Source organism: Pyrgilauda ruficollis, unplaced genomic scaffold (assembly GCF_017590135.1).
Source record: "Pyrgilauda ruficollis isolate IOZ18807 unplaced genomic scaffold, ASM1759013v1 scaffold28, whole genome shotgun sequence".
Taxonomy (NCBI): domain Eukaryota; kingdom Metazoa; phylum Chordata; class Aves; order Passeriformes; family Passeridae; genus Pyrgilauda; species Pyrgilauda ruficollis.
Genome location: NW_024524155.1, coordinates 8,762,768 through 8,782,424, shown reverse-complemented (window position 1 = coordinate 8,782,424; position 19,657 = coordinate 8,762,768). Strand labels below are relative to the sequence as shown.

Here is a 19,657-nt window from a genome sequence, read left to right as displayed (position 1 = left end):
TGATACAGCCAGTGGAATCTTGTGGTACTGTTAATTTCAATAAGCTACATTGTCTTATAACTTTTTTTTTAAATTAAAATAAAAATCCTGTCAACTGTTACTTCTGTCCAGTTGAAAAAGGCATCTTGTAAAAAGCACTGTTATTTTGATGGCATTAGACAGTTATTGCAATTACTTCATTGAACTTTAATTATTACTGTATTTGAAGTTATGTTTTCTCCAGTGTGGTGTGATGCTGTGTTTAAAGATGTTTTTCTTGAATTGGAATATCTTTTAACTTCTTTTTCCTTTTCACTAGATTGCTGTTTACAAAAGTCAAATTGGAGTCCCTGTGCAGAGGCCCAGATGAAGCACTCCTTACCTGTAAACACATGCTCCAGATTTGGAAATCCTGCTACAATCTAACTAACCCAAGGTAAGATGCTGTGGCGTGCTGGACTGCTCACTGCCTTGCTTAGTAGCTTTTCAGGGCACTATTAGGTCAGAAGTCCTGCATTTACTTGTTTGGTATTTCATATAAACAAACAAATCTTCTGGAAATCTAGAGACTGATGTTCAAAGACACCAGTTGATGGTCATGTGGAGCTACCCAGGGTTCTATGAAGTAAATGCCAAAGCTACTAAATTCTGCAATGATAAAGACTGGTTGCACAGATTGGGTAACTCCAATGAGTTACCCAATTCTCAGTGTACTGGTATGGTCTTGTTTTGTTTCCTGATCAGGGTTTTAGTCTTTTATATTGGCTAGTGGAGAGATTGCTGTAGTAGGAATTTAGTTCAAGGGTTTTCACTGAATAATATGTAAGAGGACAAGACATTAATTAGAACCATGGAAGCATCAGTGGTCACATGGATAGAAATTATGTGCTTGCACAGTTAGCATGGCTGTTTTTTATAGGGAGGTCTTGCTTGTGAACCTATTTAGGTTCTTCGAAGGCATTAACAAATATATAACATAAGCTGTTATAGTCCTGTTTGGGTTTCCAAAATGCTTTTGTGAAGGTCTTTTGCTGTATATATTTAGATAAGCTGTAAAATAAATGAAAAGGCTACTTAGCAGAAATCCATGCTGGTGTTATTCAATATGTTTGTCAATTACCTGGAGAAGGAGACAAGCAGAATTTCCTTCTCTCTGGTTGTTTGAAGGATTGACAGCCTCTGGAGAAGAGATGCTACAGCAGAAGACCTTTGTACGAGGTGGCATCAGATACCTGTGTAGCAGTATGATGGACATTCAGTTTTTGCTGTAGTTTGAGTGCAGTCATGTAAACACATGTATCTCTTTAAGAAAATTGAAAGAGTTGACCTAATGGCAGAAGACGGAAAACTGCTTCTCTGCTTAGGGAGCTAGTGAGCATTCAGAGCAGCAAAGTTTGGAGAGTGTGGCAGGAAAAGCCTGGGAGGGCACCTGAGTCAGTCACAATGTATTGAGAGACCCTGACACTGCATTGTGGAGCAGGGAGCATCACTCAGGTTGCAGAAAGCAAGTATGTCAGCAGCCAGAAAAGTCTGAGCTGAATCTTTTCAATTCAGAGTGGCTGAATGTGGAGTAGGGGCCCGGGAGAAAATTTCTTTTCTAACCCAGTGGGTGGTGCTTTATTTTACTTAGCTGGTTGTGTGTGTGGGCGGACAGGGTTAAGAGTTTAGGATCAGAATGCTGCACTTAGCAGAATAGCTACAGTTTCTGTGCAAGCCTAATTTCAGACTGGCTTTGCATGTACTCCAACACAACTTTTCACCTTCCATCTCTGCTGTTATATCCTTTACACATATCAGGGCTCTAATCATAACTTGTCATTACTGCGTTGTTGTTCTTGTGCTAAGAGCTACTGTGCCATGTGAAACACACGTTAAGTGATGCCTCCTTCAGACATCAGCAGGGACTGTGAAAAGTTACTCTAGGCTGCGTCAGCTTCAAACAGCAGTGGTTATAACTCTCCTTGGCACCATTCTCCTTCAAGAACATCTAAGTGGAAAAATTAGTGAGGACTACTTTTCATGTGATTTTTTTTTTCATACTGATTTTTTTTTATCTTGACATCTAAGTCTTTTCTTGAAGTTATGGTAGTGCATTAAAATCAAATTCAGAATGGAATGAACAGGAACTGTGGATAAGTGTCATGATAGGAGGAGACAGGTTTCCCAAATCACACATTGAGTTACATCAAGCAGTGAATAAGGATACCAAGTTGTAGTCTGCCTATGGCTGGTCTGTGGGAAATGTAGGGACTGAGTACCTAATATTGTATCACTGTGATCTAGGTCCATCCAGCTCTTGTCCAGGGGTAACAGTTATCACTGAGACCTGAAATGTTACTGGGAAGTTCCGTTCACCCAGCTGCGCTCCTCTTGTACTGAAGAATGATGATGTGGGATTATTGTGAAAATTTTCATTTTTTAACCTTTGTAGTTTTAACACAGACTTCATTTTGTTGCAAAGCACCATTTGAAAATTATGGCTCCTACTGGAACTAATGGAAGCCTTTTTAAAAAAAAGTTCTTTAAGCCAGTAATAAAAGGTCTTTTAATAATTTTAAACCTTTTTATAATGTTGTTCTTCAAAGATTTAAATACGTTTTATGCTTATTTGAAATATCTTTTTCTATTATGATTTAGACTGAAGACTAATTTGGTGTATCATTTTCAATAAGATAAGGATTTACTTTTTTGATAAGCTGTGGTTTATATTAAATATTTCTTCTGCAGTGAATCAGATTAGTAGTAACATAGGTTCAGTGTCCTCAAGAATATTTTAATAATAAAAATAAATCACAAATACCTAGACATACCTTAAAAAGGGCCAAATGCAATACTGTGAATTACCTTTGTTCAGTCAATATGGAACTTTTGTCTTTAATTGAAATACAAACTTTTTTTCATGAGATGGTTAATATGAATTTAAAAATTATTTTGTGGTGCAAGGCTTGGAAGATTTAAGTGTTTGCCTTTAGTCTGCTGTTAAAAATGCATTAGAAAATAGTGAAATTCTTTTCCACTTCATGGTTTGCATTTGAAAAAGGAGCAAACCATGGTGCCAGTGCTGTGCTTCGAAGATATTGACAGTAGGTCTGGCTCTACTTGTCAGCAACATTTGGTATGTAGTTGCTTGTGGATTGAGGAAGTGATTACCACAGAAAATTTACACCAAGTGATGTAACAACTACAGCTGATAGTGTATGGCCCAGAAAGTTCCTCTCTGTTTCCTGTGGATTTCTATAATGATGTCATTTTGTAAGGAAATAATGCAATAATATCATGGTAATGTGAAATTTTAATTCTACCATTTTAGTAACAGCTCTAAAAAGAGGGAATGTTGTTTCACTGACTTTTGCAACTATTAAGAACTATTGGGAGACTTCTTGCCATTCATTCAATCCAAATTCAGAAGGAGGCAGTAGTAAAATTAAGGCAAATGGAGAGTTGTGCTGAATTTCAGGCTTGCAGTTTAGATTAAAGTTTCTCAGGCTTTACTTTAAACTAGGAATTTTGTACAGTTCTTTCTCTTCAGGGAGAATCAGACAAAAGATTGCACTCTGCTAAGCTGGACTAACAGTTCAACTGCTTTAAAGCTTAATTACTTTTAAGTTTGTGGGGTGGTTTGGTTTTTTGATGAGGTTTTAAAGAAAATATTTATTGATAATGAATAGTACTAGACTTAACAATCCTAAAAATGAAATGACTGTATTAACCGTAGAATGTTAAAGAAGAAATGCCCATATGTGCTTCCTTACACTTTGTTGACAATGTGTCTCAATGCTTGCCTCACCTGAAGGAGAAAAAACACTTAGTTCTTCAGTCCCTGTTCTTCTGCTGAATTTTTAATAGTAGTTCTAGGAGCAGTTAGTTTTTCAGGAGGGATATCTACAAGAAGCCTGAGGGGCAGATGCTGATTTACTGCTAAAGTAGAAGTTAAGTGCATTTGCCCACAGATGCATTCAGTAAAAATCAGTGCTACTGCTTATGCTCCTGAGACATTAGAAATGTTCAGAATGTTTCTGCTATGCTGTTAGAGTCAAGCTGAACATTAGGCAGTTAATATGTCTATGTGCATATATTAAAAAAAACCGAAACCACAAAACTAAACCAGCCCTTTATAATACCTTTACTTAAAATTGGATGTCCTGGCTTTAGTGTTTCTATTCATTCCAGAGAAAGTGTGGATTTTCAAACTTATACCTGCCTTCTCAGCTTTCTCTGAAACCTGTAGCCCATATCGTATTCAAGGTACAATAGATTCTTTCTGTAGAGGTGTTAGTTATGAATTAAATTAAGAGCCACTATTCCCTTTTTGGTTGTATTAATTATGAAAACAGAAATGTCAAAGTAAATAAAGATTTAATTTTGCTCAGCTTAATTCTGTTTTAATGCAACTGGCTTAATACACTGTGAGTGGTTAGTGGTGCTTGGTACTAAATTTGGTCATAGCAGTAACTTTTATAGCAAGAACCTTTGTGGGAGTAGGGCAGCATGCAACTTGTATATCAGTATATAATTTTGTCTTTTAATAGCTTACAATTTCTGTACTTCATTACAGTGATTCTGGACGTGGGAGCAGCTTGTTAGACAGAGCTATTGCTGATAGACGACAGCTCAATACAATTACATTACCAGATTTCAATGATCCTGAAACAGGTAGGAAATGCATATGAACAATAAAATACGTTGAGTGATCTGGCCATAGCTAGATTTTGCATTAGTTATTTTTTTGATTTTGCAAAATGAAGTTATGAAGTTTTCATTATTGTCATATAAGTGGAAATAGACATTGTGTGATATAAGATTTCTTTTTCTTCTTTTTAATTTATGAAGTATTGTCTGACCACATTCTCTGTAAATTAAAATATCTATGGTATGGATCATGTTGAATTTAGTAGTATTTCCTTATCCGAGGGCTAAAAATTAGTATGCTGAACTAGCCTACTTGCTGAAGTCCTGTGTTTTTTCATTCATTCGATATTTGTGCATTTTTGTTTAAAAGATAAATTAAAAAAAATTCAGAGAACTTTGAATCTTAAAAGAATAAAATACATTGTTTTTAATTAATTAAAATCTCAACTATATGTTAAAATATAATTACACGGGCGACTAGGCTTACTGTGGACATACTTTGACATTATAAGCAAAATTTATTTGTTGTAAATCATACATACTGTGGTATTTTTGCATATATGTAAAAAATTGTGGTGCACAGGTATGCTACATAAAAGCAAAAATTGTTACATGTCAGTAAATACTGACAATATATAATTTGCCTGTGTTAATATATTCAGTTATCCCAATGCAAATGAATATTCCTTAGAAGTTATGCAGTCAAAAAGTACATGAGCCATGCATTCTTCAGAGATTGCAGAAGGAATTATTATGATGCTGCTAATTCCAAAAACTTTTGCCATATATTACTTGTGCTCTAAATGTTGAGAGTTTTCTTTTTTCTGGGTTTTAAAATGACAGAAGTCTTTCAGGGGGGTATTTCTGCTCAATCACTATTCGACACAAACAACTTATGGGAAAATGTGCCAGCCTATGAATTTGAACACACTTGACCCATAAATTTAAGACACATTGAAAAGTGTACTGTATGTCTAATATCTCAATAGTGCAGTAGAGAAAAATCCAATTTAGTTATCTAACTTCTGAAAATTAAAATCGGATTGAATGTTCAATTTTGAATGTGAAGTAGTGTTTTGTGCTTGCTATAGTGCAAGCAGTTTTGATTGCAAAGATCAGGTCACTTGATTTCAAAGACTGGTAATATGATATGGGGTAATTAACATGGAATCTGCTTGTATTCATATAATTAAAAGCGATAAGATAACATTGTATCATGCTATGGTGATGATTCTATAGCCTAACTGATTGTTTCATTTTTAAGAGCATAACTATGTTTTATGGGTTTCATATATATATAGAAAAACATAACTATAGATAAAGTTTTATGCCTTCAAAAAAGTGCTTGTTGGGGATGGGTGTTGTGAAAGACTTTTTTGTGGTTAGTGGTGGTTTTTGTTTGTTTTCCAGTGAGGACATACAGCTCTTGATTTATACCTTCAGGGTGTTCCATTTTATGTCTGCCATGTTGAGAGCACAGTGAATTGGCGCACTTTAAAGACTGCATATTCCTCAATGCTTTTAAGTAAAGATGAACCCTTATTCAAAACAGTGAGCTTTTCAAGAAGCTTGCCCCAGATTCAGATCCTGCAGCCAATATCCTCATCCAAATAGGATCTCTGCATACATTTTGATTTTTCTAGCAGGTCCAAATTGTATTTTTTTCTGAATCTCAGCTGTTTTGTTAGAACTTAACTCTACAAGGAGAACAAGACAGAAAATTTAAAATATGGGATCAGTTTTTGATTATTTATCTTCTTATAAAAGGTAATTGTGGAGGATCAGTGGGTAGATGTCCCTTATTTTTTTTGGGTTTTTTTGTTAAGGGGAGTTGGAGTTTATTTTGGTTGTTGGTGGGGTTTTTTAGTTGTTAATTTTAGCAGAAGAAACCTTGTTGTAATAGCAGTACCCAATTTCTGGCAAGGACTAGAACTTTGTTATCTACTGAATCTATGTAATTATATATATAAAAAGCTCCACATCCAGAATTTTCCAGAATTCTTCATCAGAATATTATATAAACATTTTGCAGGAATGAAAAGATTATGGTACTACAAGAATAAAAACAATCAAGCTTGTCATAGTGTTTGAGAAAGCTTAAACAGACTGTCAATAAAATATTATTCACAACAGATAGATGATAGAGACAATAGATTGTCAAGATGTTAGACCTTTGTAGGGCTGAAAGGGTTCACCTGCAAAATCTGTGGATCCACAGTGTTTAGAAATGCAGAAGGAATTTGGCAAATAAGTAAACAAATGTTAAAACGAAAGAAAGTTCTGGCTGAAAATCCTCTCAGGATGGAAACATTTGCTCCCCTCCTTGTGTAATGCTACTTTGTGAATACATTCATATGTCTGGATACTTGTAAACATTTGGAAATTTTCCCCTGCATAACTTTGCTTGCCGTCTGTGATGATGATGATGATCCCCTTTGCCTGTCGAGTCTGAATTCAGTCATCTAAGTACCAGGAAATGAGAGCTAAAATTAAAATTTGAAGTTCCTGTAAAATCCTTCCAAAAAAATCCAGGTGCAATGGGTGAAAATTCTTCTTTTTAAATTTATCAATTAAGCAGAAGCTGACCTTTAAAAAAAAAGGATTGAAAACTTGCTTTATGTGGAGCTCTTACCAATCCTGTAATGATTAAGTGATGCAAGTTTAAATTTGTGTACCCTTTAAAGTACCAAAAGAGTGTATTGTGGATTTCTTACAAGGCTAGGCTGTTGACTCTCACGTCCTGATCAATAATGATGTCAAATTTACTTTAAGCTTGTATGTTACAGTTGGCTTGCCATGAGTGGCATGCAGTTATATTTGTATATATCAATGAAGGAAATAAATGTAGAGGGGGGGAAAAAAGGAGCTTTGATGAATCGATCAATCTCATATGCAAATCTCTACAGACTGATTGGCTATTTGCTTAAGAGAAATTGCAATCAATCTTTTTAAAACCTTTCTGTTCAGTTTGGTTGCAGTGCACTGAGTTTATCATAGGAAGAAGCAACATTACATTGAGTTTTAGATTTTGGCCTTTTTTCCCCATAAATATATATTTTTTTAAATTTATGCCTTGGAACATAAGAAAAAAATATTTTATTTGGTTTTTAAATCTAATTTAGTATGAAAGGAGAGCACGTATAAGTAAAAGGGTATTTTTGTCGTTGTTGCTTTCAGAAGTGGTATTTATTTTATGTAGGAGCCATTTCGATCTTACCGAACAGTGAAACAAATGCTTTGCGGTTTTGGCATCCATGAGTTCCATTAAACCCTGTTGGATCTTTTTTCTTTCCTGTCCCCCTCCACACCCCCTTACCATTCTCTTTGTTTCGCTTTTTAGCCTCTGATACTTCCTCATCTTCTCTCTCAAGAACAGAGTCTCCTCTCCAACTGTTTGTATCTTCTCATCTTCCTCATCCTCATGCTAAACCAGACACCTTTGTCTGGCCCCATGCAGCCTCTCCATACTGTGACCAAGTTCCTGAGCCCTGTTCACCTACTCGCTGTAAATTGGCTTTCTATTCCTGATGAGCATGTTTGTGCTGTATTATTCTGATAATCTTCACAGCTGATAAACCGTGGTTGAAGAGATTATGTTTCAACAGTGTCAGTGAAATCTGGCCTTTCAGTTGCTTTTCATTAAATACTGCATGGGTTTTAAGAGTTTCATCAAAGACTGTTTTATTCATCCCAAAAGATGTAAAGCTACAGACATATTCATGTTCTCATGAATGTTACAGAGAATTATAGGTGTTCAGTGAAAGAGATTATTGGTCAAGGTTGCTTTGTAGCATTTGCAGTTGTAAATTATTTCCATCTTTTGCCTAACAAGACTGTCCCTGCCACAGTATCTCCTATTATCTGGACAGTTTTTAATAACTTAATTTCAGAAAGCCTTTAACTAATTAGAACCAAAACATTCCCTGAAAATTCACATGAAGGGAACCTAAATAGTTGCCTAAATATCAATGTGTATCATGATGCAGATAGGGCATATTGGAATGATATGGAGGAGGCATTGGAGCAGTGAAAATCAGCATTCTGCTGTTTCAAGTCAAGAGCCTTTCTGTTAAATGAAATTATGCCAGTTTAAACCAGCTGTAAGATCAGTCTCCATGGTGTTTAAATACAAAGTGTACACTAATGCTGCCGGAGTAGTTCAGGTCACAGAGTAAAATCAACGTAGTTTTTCCAGCCATTTCCTTTTAACTCCTTTTAATTTCTCTTAAATTGTCCTTCACTCATACCTTTATACATAGCACTTTTTTTTGTCACTGAATTTACTATAATCTGATCTTAAGAAATTATTTTTGACACCTAGTCTTTAGACTGGTTTCATGTCAAATATATTAATTCCAAGCAAAATGTAGCAAATAAATCTTTGCATATTAGCAAAATTCATTTGTTAAATAGCTAACATAAGACCAGGGTTTTGAAAACACTAGCTCATGTGTAAGCGTGTAACTAGAACTGCCAGGAAATCTGTGTCCTACAGAAGTTTGACTCTGACTTCCTTGAAGCATTTGAATAACTGATTGGCTGCTACTACAGGTTTGGGTGTCATTGAGTTGAACATCCTCAGACCTATACTATAAACAGTACATCCCAGTCAACATTAAGTTAATTGTTCTTGTTCTTTGCAAAGTTCTAAGTTACTAAGAAGCTACTCAAGAATGAAGGCAAACTGAATGAATGATGAAGCCAAGGCAGATTCCATTATGTGAAACCCAAGTTTTCCATTTCCAAGCTACTGTATCCTCAGGGAAATGAGCTTCGACCATTTGTATGAGAAGTAGCAGAACCATGAAAAAGAAGAAAAAAGATATTGGAGTCCTTTGTATGGTGTCAATAATTAATGAAAGTTAAAGCTGTCTGAGTAAGGAGCAGTTTCCCTAGATGCCTATAGTATGTTAATATAATTTCAGGGGCTGAAAATCTCATGTTCTATATTTTGCTCAATTCAATTTTTTTTTAGTGAAAGAAGCCAGGGGCATTTTGTATTATTGACTTGACTTACAATTTCTGTTGATCAGGAACATGATTTTAGAGGTGTAGCATCTTATTTAGGTTTTTTATCTTTTGAAATCCTGTAAACCTGATTTACAGTTTGAAGGTTATCAGAAATCCTTTGGCTTTCTTACAATTTCTGGCTTATATATCTCTATATAACATTTTTTTTCTTCTTACTTCGGATTGTAATTTGTGGTTTGATCTGTCCAAAGGCAATCCATCAGATGCTTACTTTCATGGGGTTTACTCCCTTTTTTCAGTTTGTAAGTAGTATTGACTGTGCAGTTCTATTAATTTCAGAAGGACTAAAACCACCTTTTCCTTTAGCACAAGATGTACATGTTTTGTCCATGGGTAGTTGAAGCTTGATAGTGTGTAAAGCAAGGCTGATGCTCTTTGCCCATTCAGTCACCCTAAGGGCTGTATTCTTACGAGACCTGAATGCACTCAACTAACACTTGCATTTAATAATTAAAGAGGCAGTATTCATTTCTAGAGGACTGCAAATAGAGATATATTAGGCAGGTCTTGTGTAACACAGTGGCCAACTGCCAGTACATTGTATTATACCACTGCTGTTCCTAAAGAAGTACACTAATCCAGAACACAATACTGCAACTAGTGTCATGACTCATAATAAGCTACTGCTTTCTTTTGTGGTATGAGTTTTGCTTGTAAAATAAATGAAGAGTACACTTTGAAATAATGCAATTATGAAAGCAGACTAAATAAGAAAGAATAAAGAATATAGAGCAATATAAATAACTGCTGTTTTAATCAGGATATGAATTAATACTCTTTTTCTCTAACCAGTCACTTTATAAAGCTGTGTTCATAGCATTCAATTGTATTTTTCATTGATTACCTTTGCATAAATTTTTTTTGGGTAGCGCAGGAGATCAAATTGGTGAAGGAGAGAAAAGTAAGAAGATACATAAGCCAACACGTTTGAGCACAGAAAATCTTTTTCAAAGAGCTGAGAGGATGCTTTGTGAATGATGCTGTCCTTACTTGACTACTGTCATCTCCATGCACAACTTTGTAGTAAAAGATAAGATAGCTTTGTAATTTGTGATTGTGAAAAGTATCTCAGACTCTTAATGAATTTTCAATGAAAAAAAATTGTGAATTTTGGCTAAATCTACCAGTCTGTCTTATCAAATGCATCACTTCAGGGATGTATTAGTCCTGCAGAAGGTGCTGCCTCTTTGTATTATGTAATTGCTTTTCTTACAGTTCTCTGTGTGTCACACCACTAATGTTCTTACTTCCAGCTCTTTGTGTGTATGTAAAGTTGAGTCTTGGGGGTTTTCATATTTTCTCCTGCATGAACATTGCAGTTAAAGCATTTTTTTCTTTATGTAAATATTGAAATGTTTAAAATGGGATGAATGTAAAACTATTGAGTAACATTCTCTTTTGTGGCATAAAAAGAAATCCCGCCATAGTGGTTTTGTGAATTGATATGAACATGTTCCATGAAGGATGACAGTCCATTGTATTACTCATTTTCAGAAGGGAAATTGATGTACATAGCAAAGTGATTTTGTTTTTCTCAAAGCTGTCATGCCATCTAGGTCCTGATAGAGTCCACGTATTAGTTTATGTCCATTACACTGCATTGTGAAGAATTTATGTGGAAATGACCAAGGAAAGAACTGAAGAAGTCATTACAAGCTCATTTACATAGGGTGTGTGGTATTTATAAATGGTATTTAATGGGTGAGTTCATGTGGACTCTCATGTAACATTTACAAAAAGCCTGAAGAGAATAAACTGAATGCGTTATTCACAGAAGTTTAACTTGGTATGACTTGGAAAAGAAAGGTTTCTGTGACATGACGACTTCTTGGGTAAATTGTTTTTGTTCAAGGCTCTTGGTAGGTTTTTCTATTTGAGATTGAGTTGAAACACGGAATCTGCAACATGGTTGTTGCAGATAGGATGTTAGTAGGATGAGAAGAAACTAGATTCTGGGCAAGTGCCATTAGAGGAAACTTGAGTGGGAGGTTATGCGTTTTTGGTTTAGGAACATTTTGTCATGGTTAAGACCTTCTGTCACACTTTGCAATGTGATTGTGATTCCAGATGTTAATCAATTTAACTAGTGAATTCTAGGTTTTGCAAAGATAGTCCCTGTTTCACACTTGGCCTTTTTAGTATAAACAAGCTTCAGAACAAAGCTAAACAAATGAAAGTGAGTAGCCAGGAGCTATTTTGGTGATATATTAATTTTCCAGGCCTCATGATTTCCATTTCAAAATAAATACTCTTTGCTGCTTGTGTTATTTGAGGGAATTTTTTCTTGAGTCTCAAATGTCATGCTATAACAGCAGGTGTAGAAGTTAGCCAGGAAGAGCAAAGGTATTTTTGTGCATGAGAGATCAGTAAAATTTTAAATGAGAAATTGCTGCAACTCTATCTGAGCATTTGAAGGAAGCTACAACACAGTGAATTGTAAGTAAAAGTGAGGATATGTTTGTGTTTGGCTGTGGGTCCTGACCTCAGACCAAAGAAAGCCAAATGCAGATAAGACTGAGACAAGAGAGCAGAGCTGATGACAAAACCAACAGGGAACCTCCAAATAAACTGGCTATAGGATCTAAAAAGCCTCAAGGAGACTCTAAGACATACTTGTTTTACCCTCAGCCTCTCACAAGCCACTTTGTATCTTTACCAGTTGTAGCTGAAATGACTGTATGTTTCAGAATTGTCATGTGAATATAAAGATCTGAATCTGCTAGGACATCCTGGGTTAGGACAAAGGTACAGATAAGTTAGTTCTAATATGAAAATACCTGAGTAAAATTTGAAGGAAGGTAGGAAAAATCTTCTTAGTACACAGGATATTTAAATGATGTTTAGTTTATGAAATGAAAATTTTACTAAATGTGTTGTAACAGAAAGAGCCAGAAATTAGTCAGATGACAGCTAACTGTGACAGTACTAAAGAAGTATTTCGGGCTTTATGGGTTAGAGTATTAGCATGAGTGCAATGTCCCTGAAAGATGCCTGATTGGCCATTGCTTTATGTGTTTTCTTCAGAGAACTAATTGCTGCAATATGCTAAGGGATACCATTTTCCTAAAGAGAAAATATAAACAATTTGAATAATGCCATTTCAAAGAAAAATTTTAGAAATACTTTTAAACTTTTTTCCTCTTTTTATGCCATTCTTTATAAAGTCCAGGGTAGGAAGCACTCAGTATTCACTCTGTTTAATTTTAATACAGATGGCACAGAAACTCATAAGAATCTCATCACAGTATAGTTCTTTTATATAAATAAATTGATGTAAAAAAAGTTTTAATAATCTATTCTCATATGTGCTTTATGGTTAAATACCGGAGGCTTAAAAACTAACTGCACACTTTCTGTATGAATTTACTTGTGGCCTGGCTAGCAGCCAGAGTCTTTGCTTTAGAAAATAGAAAATATAGGGCCTTTTTAACACAAAATTGCATACTTGCTTTTCCAAAGGAGGAGGTTAGATGATCTCCTTTATGGCAGTGAATTGCACCTTTTCTTTACAAATTGCTCTGAAGAGAAGAAGGTGCTTTCACTATTAGTCCCTGGAAGGCTAACAAGTGCCAGGCTGCAGTGATGAGCTTCACAGAAATGGCAGTCACACAAGCCATTACTCGTGACTAGTGCTTGGTTTTGGTACCCTTGCTAGTATTTTTCTTATAACACACTCCATGTACTTCTTGCTTAGGCTTCCATTTTAAATTTCTTCTGAATTTAAGCTTTAAAATATGAGACACAAGAACTGTAGTGAATGTTCAGCTGTGCAGGCTGGACTTTGAGTTGTTTCATCAGCCTGTAAAAGGGAAAGCAAACTCTACTGCCAGACACTGTTTCAGATATCCAGGACAATTCCTTGTTCATAATGACATGAAATGCTAATTATGTCCTGTGCTGCTTTTCCTTTGTTTCTTTCAATTAAGGGAGCTATGATGCATGCTTTCAGACTAACTTTCTTTTCCTACTGATCTGTGTACTAGGAATTTCTGGTGCTTTCTGGATTGCTGATTTATTTTGTCACTCTTAAAAATTCATATTTCATGTGACAGATCTCTTCTCATTAAAATTCTTAGAAAACCTGCGATATTGAGTGAAGGTCTTGTTTATTTTTTAACTTGTAATAATGAGGACCAGCTTTTGGGGTGCAGTTCTACTTGTACAGGATTCAATACTTTCTTTTGGAGTATCTGCCCTTATTGATAATTATGGATATGGTGATGGAATTAGACAATTTCTCATCTGATCCATTATGGAATATTTTACTGCCTTTATTTTTTAATCAGGCCTAATCAGTATGAGATTTTGTAATTTGTAATTATAAAACAACTAGAGATATGCTGAGGCTTAGATGACAAGAAGGAGTGTAGTTTAAAACATTCATGGTCTTGATTTAAAAAAATAGTCATGACTAAATATGCTGGCAGTAATTGACTATCCGAAGTACAGTTGCCATTAGATATTCTCTAGTCATAGAAGCTTTTTAATTCCAGTACTTTGAAAAGGTTATTATTTGCCAATGAGGTTCTAATCTGACTTGGAAATTATACATTTTATGAGAATTATCTTTAGTATGCTCTGGGAATGTTTTCTATGCAAAAAAATCTTTGTGGACTTTTTTGCCACAAGGTACTTTAACTCAGCCTTCTTGATTAGGCACGTTTTACATTCAGTGCAGTTTAATGGTGTATGTCATGATTGCTGGGTGTATTTTAGTTTTTTTTTTTTTGTTTTGTTTTGTTATTAATTGTAAAATAATCCTCTAATTGCACTCTGTGATACTAACATCAAAGTGAATGCGGAAGCCTGAAGACTACGATGTATGATACCATTACAAACCTTTTTTGGATTGCACATTGCCAGAAAAGATGTGTCAAGTTTACTAGACAGTATTCATAGTAGCAACCCAAAAAAATGTCAGGTACAGTTACCAAAGTTTAGTGTGTTTTTTAGATAGACTTTCAGACCAATATGAAAGGTTTCATAAGAAAATTAATCTGGCATTTTAAAAAATTCTCCAAAATGATAAATGTAAATTAAATATTGAGTTTGGGGTACAGCCTCTTATGCAAAGGGTTGCAATTAAATGTTTTATGCAATGTATATGGCCTTCATTATTTCTGTGCTGGTAAATTAGTTTTATTGCTTCTACAGGTTCAGTCCATGCCACATCAATAGCAGCTTCCAGAGTGGAGCAAGCATTGTCTGAGGTTGCTTCTTCCCTGCAAAGCAGTGCCCCTAAACAAGGTCCCCTGCATCCTTGGATGACTCTGGCTCAAATATGGCTTCATGCAGGTATTGTGATAGTAATTTTTGTTTGTTTTTATGCCCTCTCCTTTATTGCTAGGCTGAGGACTTAACAAAATCTGTTTGTTTCATTCAGAATCTGTTACCACTTATCAGATAATATTTTTTCCATGTGTGAGGCACAAAAACAAGTTAAGAAATAAAAAACATACTAGAGTTACTCTGTGTGTAAGATCATTTATGAAAGATAAGGCAGTAGTTTTAGAATGTAGCTGTTACCAGTGGAGTCATAGCTTCTGTAGAACAAATACAGTACTCTTATCCCTGAATAATTTCATTTCTGAAGTACCTAGAGTATCTTGGTGCTTGGAAATATAGTGTCCTTGCAGAATCACAGAATATTCTGATTTGGAAGGCACTCACAAGGATCATCAAGTGCAATTCTAAAGTGAATGATCCATGAGGGAGTGGAACCTGTGATCTTGGCATTACTAGCACCATGCTCCAACCAACTGAGCTAATCTCAGCTTACTGAATCTATCGAATGGAAAAAGATGTTTGTAAGATTTTTGCCTAGAGTTCCTGTAACTACAAAATTCTATAATACAAAAGAAATAACTCTGCATATTCAGGGAAAGAAACAGTACTAGTACTATCGAGCAACCTGTCCCTTGCAGCTGCAACAATGAGCCCAAATGCTGTTCTTTTCCTTCTGGTTTCATTGATGTTAAAGATTCAGGATTGTTTGTCTAAATGTGGAGTCATCTTGAGTGGATTTAGTATTGTTATGGTACCTCAAGCTAACTGCAGTATCACCAGTGGCTGTTACATAAAATTTTAACCAGAAAATTATGATCCAGTGTATTTTTATACAGTTAAAAATGTATAACATGCAATTGTTTTTATTGATAGCTGGATCAGAAAGATGTAATTTAGAAATCAGCCAGCAATTGTTATGCTTTGTTCTGCTTTCAGAGCATTTTTCAGTGACATATTTTTTTTTCTTTCATGTTTATAACAAAACAGTGCTTTATAATTTAGCATTTATGTAGCATTTGAATTTACCTATTTACATCTACAGTTTTATGGTGTGAAAGTCATTGCAGGGTTATGGCTCCCAGTTTTAAATGGTTTAGTGGTTTAGAGAAAAAGCCCAGAAGACTGGAAAGAAAGCAATTACAGTGATTAATAATAGTGATCTCATTTGGGCTACTCAAAAGCAGCACAGATTAGAATAGGGCAAGGTCCAACAGGGTGTAGTAAGGTTGCCTGCTCTGTGTTGTGGTAGTATTGACTTTAAATATTTATAAACTGCCACAGATGACCGTCTACAGTAACTCTTAGCATCTATATTGCTGATAATTTCTCAGCCTTCTGTGGCAGCTTGTTCCACTACTTATTTTCTGTTTGGTGGGGTTTTATTTGGTTTTTAAAATTTTTTTTTTGTGGATTTTGGCAGTTTTGGTTTGCCAATCTGAGTTTCTTCTTTCCCGCCCAACGCACCAATTAATGTAGTGGGTTTAGTGCTGGCCAAATGCCAGTGCACTCACTAAATTTATTTACTCATTTCCTGCTGTGAGATAAGGATTAGGAGGAAAGCAAAACAGGCTCAAAACTTTCAAGGATATAAAGAAAACTTTATTAACAGAATTAAAAGATAAAATAATAAGAAAATCAGAATAAGCCTTCAGAACACTTCTAGTCCTCCCACGCCCTCTTTTCTTTCTCACTAACAACGTAAAGAGGCAAAACCTGGGACTTCAGTCAGTTTACCACCTCCAAAACAGTCTTTCTTCAGTTCTCTTAGGGAGAGGAATCTCTCTTGCCATGCCATGGAGACTTCTCCACAAGAGAAAAAAAAATCCAAGATTTAAGATAAAAATTGCAAACTAGAAAGAGTATTCTGGGGTTTCAAACAGACATTCAGAATTTGTAAGTCCTGATACACTTAGAAAAACAACTTTCCTGAAAGAATAAAATAATTTAAAATAATTTAGGTAATAATTTAAAATAATTTATGTAATAATTTCTCTTTTAAGATACAAATTTCTTTTAGGAAAATAGTCTTTATCTAAAGTGAAAGTATTTACAAATAAAGCACATGTGACAACATCTAGTCATGGTATAATGAAGCAAGAATCATTAATTGGTCCTGACATTCCTTTCACAGCTGAAGTCTACATAGGAATTGGGAAGCCTGCTGAGGCCACAGCGTGTACCCAGGAAGCAGCTAATCTCTTTCCAGTGTCACATTATGTTCTCTACATGAGGGGTCAGGTGGCTGAACTTCGTGGAAATATTGATGAAGCCAAACGCTGGTATGAAGAGGCCTTATCCATTAGTCCTACCCACGTGAAAAGCATGCAGAGGCTGGTAAGTCTTGAGCCCATGTTCACGAGCAATGTCACCTCAACTGGTGGTACTGTACTGTGAAGTCTTGACTTGGTGTAGGTAACCTGTACCTTGTGAGTTTGGAATCTATATTCTTATTACAAAATGCTTTGGAAACAGTCTTTCCTGGCATTTATTCTGTCTTTTGTGTGTTGGGACATGAAAAGGATTTGCAGGCCATAAGACTATTTCAATCCTAGTAGAAACTACTGAAGAAGAAGCAGTTTGCATCTGCCTAATATTCATGCCACTGGGAAATGAAGGTGGCTTATGGTAAGAGAAGAGTTGGATACTGGAGCTGAATACTGTACAGGAAAGACCAGTCATTTTGGTATTCTGAAGTAAAAGTTAAATTCATAAAATCATAGAATATTCTAGTATTGACTTTAAATATTTATAAACTGCCACAGATGACCGTCTACAGTAACTCTTAGCATCTATATTGCTGATAATTTCTCAGCCTTCTGTGGCAGCTTGTTCCACTACTTATTTTCTGTTTGGTGGGGTTTTATTTGGTTTTTAAAATTTTTTTTTTGTGGATTTTGGCAGTTTTGGTTTGCCAATCTGAGTTTCTTCTTTCCCGCCCAACGCACCAATTAATGTAGTGGGTTTAGTGCTGGCCAAATGCCAGTGCACTCACTAAATTTATTTACTCATTTCCTGCTGTGAGATAAGGATTAGGAGGAAAGCAAAACAGGCTCAAAACTTTCAAGGATATAAAGAAAACTTTATTAACAGAATTAAAAGATAAAATAATAAGAAAATCAGAATAAGCCTTCAGAACACTTCTAGTCCTCCCACGCCCTCTTTTCTTTCTCACTAACAACGTAAAGAGGCAAAACCTGGGACTTCAGTCAGTTTACCACCTCCAAATCATAGAATATTCTAAGTTGGAAGAGACCTACAAGGATCATAAAGTTCAACTCCTGGCCCTGCACAGTTCACTCCAAGAGTTACGCCATGTGTCAGAGAGCATTGTTCAAACAATTGAACTCTCTCAGGCTGGTGCTGTGACCACTTCCCTGGGGAAGCTGTTCCAGTGCCCAACCACTGTCTGGGTTTTCCTGATATCCAACCTAAACCTCTCCTGACACAACTTCAGGCCATTCCTTCAGTCCTGTCACTGTTCATGAGAGAAGAGATCAATATCTGCCCCTTCTCTTCCCCTCACAGAAGTTGCAACTGCAGTGGGGTCTCCCCTCTGTCTCCTCTAGGCTGAACAGACCAAGTGACCTCAGCCCCTCCTTACATGGCCTCCTTCACCATCCTCATTGCCCTCCTTTGGATGCCTTCAGTACCTTTATATTCTTCTTACACTATGGTGCCCAAACCTGCACACAGCACTCGAGGCCACACTGGTGCAGAGTACAGCTGTTTTCTGCATTCTGCATGTTTATTGATTGCCTTTGTGCTATGTAATTTCCTGGGTTTTTGAAAGGTAGAGAATCAGTCTTGCCCCCAAATGAATGTGTAGCTCTAAGTACAAAGGTACCTTTCCCAGTATAAACATATGTTTGTTTATATACTTCATAGATACATACGTGTATATATTGTGTGCTTACCATGCTAGGAAAATTACTTTTAATCCAGTTTTCTTCCAGATAGAGACAGCTGAAATCAACTTCTTACCCAATCTTTTTGTTCAGAAATAGAAGCTGGTTTCTGCCTAGGTACTTATGAATTATTCAGAGAAATTTCTTGTGCATCCCTGAGGGAAACATATGAGACAAAAGATCAGATAGGAAGGCAGCACAGAGTAAGTTTTTTGTTTCACCTCTTTCAGCATTTCAGGATATTTGAGCCTGCTGACAAATGTCAAAAGATTCCCTTTCCTGAAGAAGCAAGCAGTCAATCTAAAGCAGTGCAATTCAGTGAAAATGAAAGCTCATGTTTTGCTGGGTATCTTTTTGCCCCTCCTCTGAATGCACTTTTGAATAAATGGTCTGTAAACACACAGTGCTCTTCAGAATGACTGAGAAATTAGCTAAGAGACATGTGAGATGAAAATTATTGGGCTTCCAATCCAGGTTTCCTTTTTATAAGATTTTCTGTTTGAATCCTAGCTTGACGGTAGCTGCTCATTTCATTGGATTGGACAGTCCTTTTTAAAGATGCTTGTAATTTAAAATTTTGTTTCTAAGAGCTTTTTCTATTGTTCTACACCTTTTCTGCACTAGGATGTTGTTTTGAGTAGATTCTGAGAGATTTATGCAGCTTAAATACGAATATTCAAGACATATGCTATAAAAATACTTGTCTGTTTAATTTAATGTAGGACAAAGTACAAGCTTCTGTATCCTTCTTGACCTTTTGACTATTGCAAAAAGTGTTTTAATGGGGAAGCTTGCAGTGTTTACTCTTGCCTGTGTGTATAGATGAA

At 35.7% G+C, this 19,657-nt stretch overlaps 1 protein-coding gene across 5 annotated transcripts in view; it reads left to right on the top strand.

Annotated features, from left to right (window-relative positions):
* Positions 1 to 19,657, top strand: part of TTC7B (tetratricopeptide repeat domain 7B) — a 115,456-nt gene that overhangs the window by 70,243 nt on the left and 25,556 nt on the right. For 2 of the 5 annotated variants that reach the window (XM_041472019.1, XM_041472022.1), the window contains 6 exons: positions 299 to 415; positions 4,535 to 4,632; positions 7,949 to 8,113; positions 9,831 to 9,881; positions 14,794 to 14,934; positions 17,057 to 17,259. In XM_041472019.1, coding sequence (XP_041327953.1) covers positions 299 to 415; positions 4,535 to 4,632; positions 7,949 to 8,113; positions 9,831 to 9,881; positions 14,794 to 14,934; positions 17,057 to 17,259 — 775 coding nt within the window. The remainder of the gene's footprint in view (positions 1 to 298; positions 416 to 4,534; positions 4,633 to 7,948; positions 8,114 to 9,830; positions 9,882 to 14,793; positions 14,935 to 17,056; positions 17,260 to 19,657) is intronic. The other 3 variants (XM_041472021.1, XM_041472020.1, XM_041472023.1) reach the window with 3 other exon arrangements.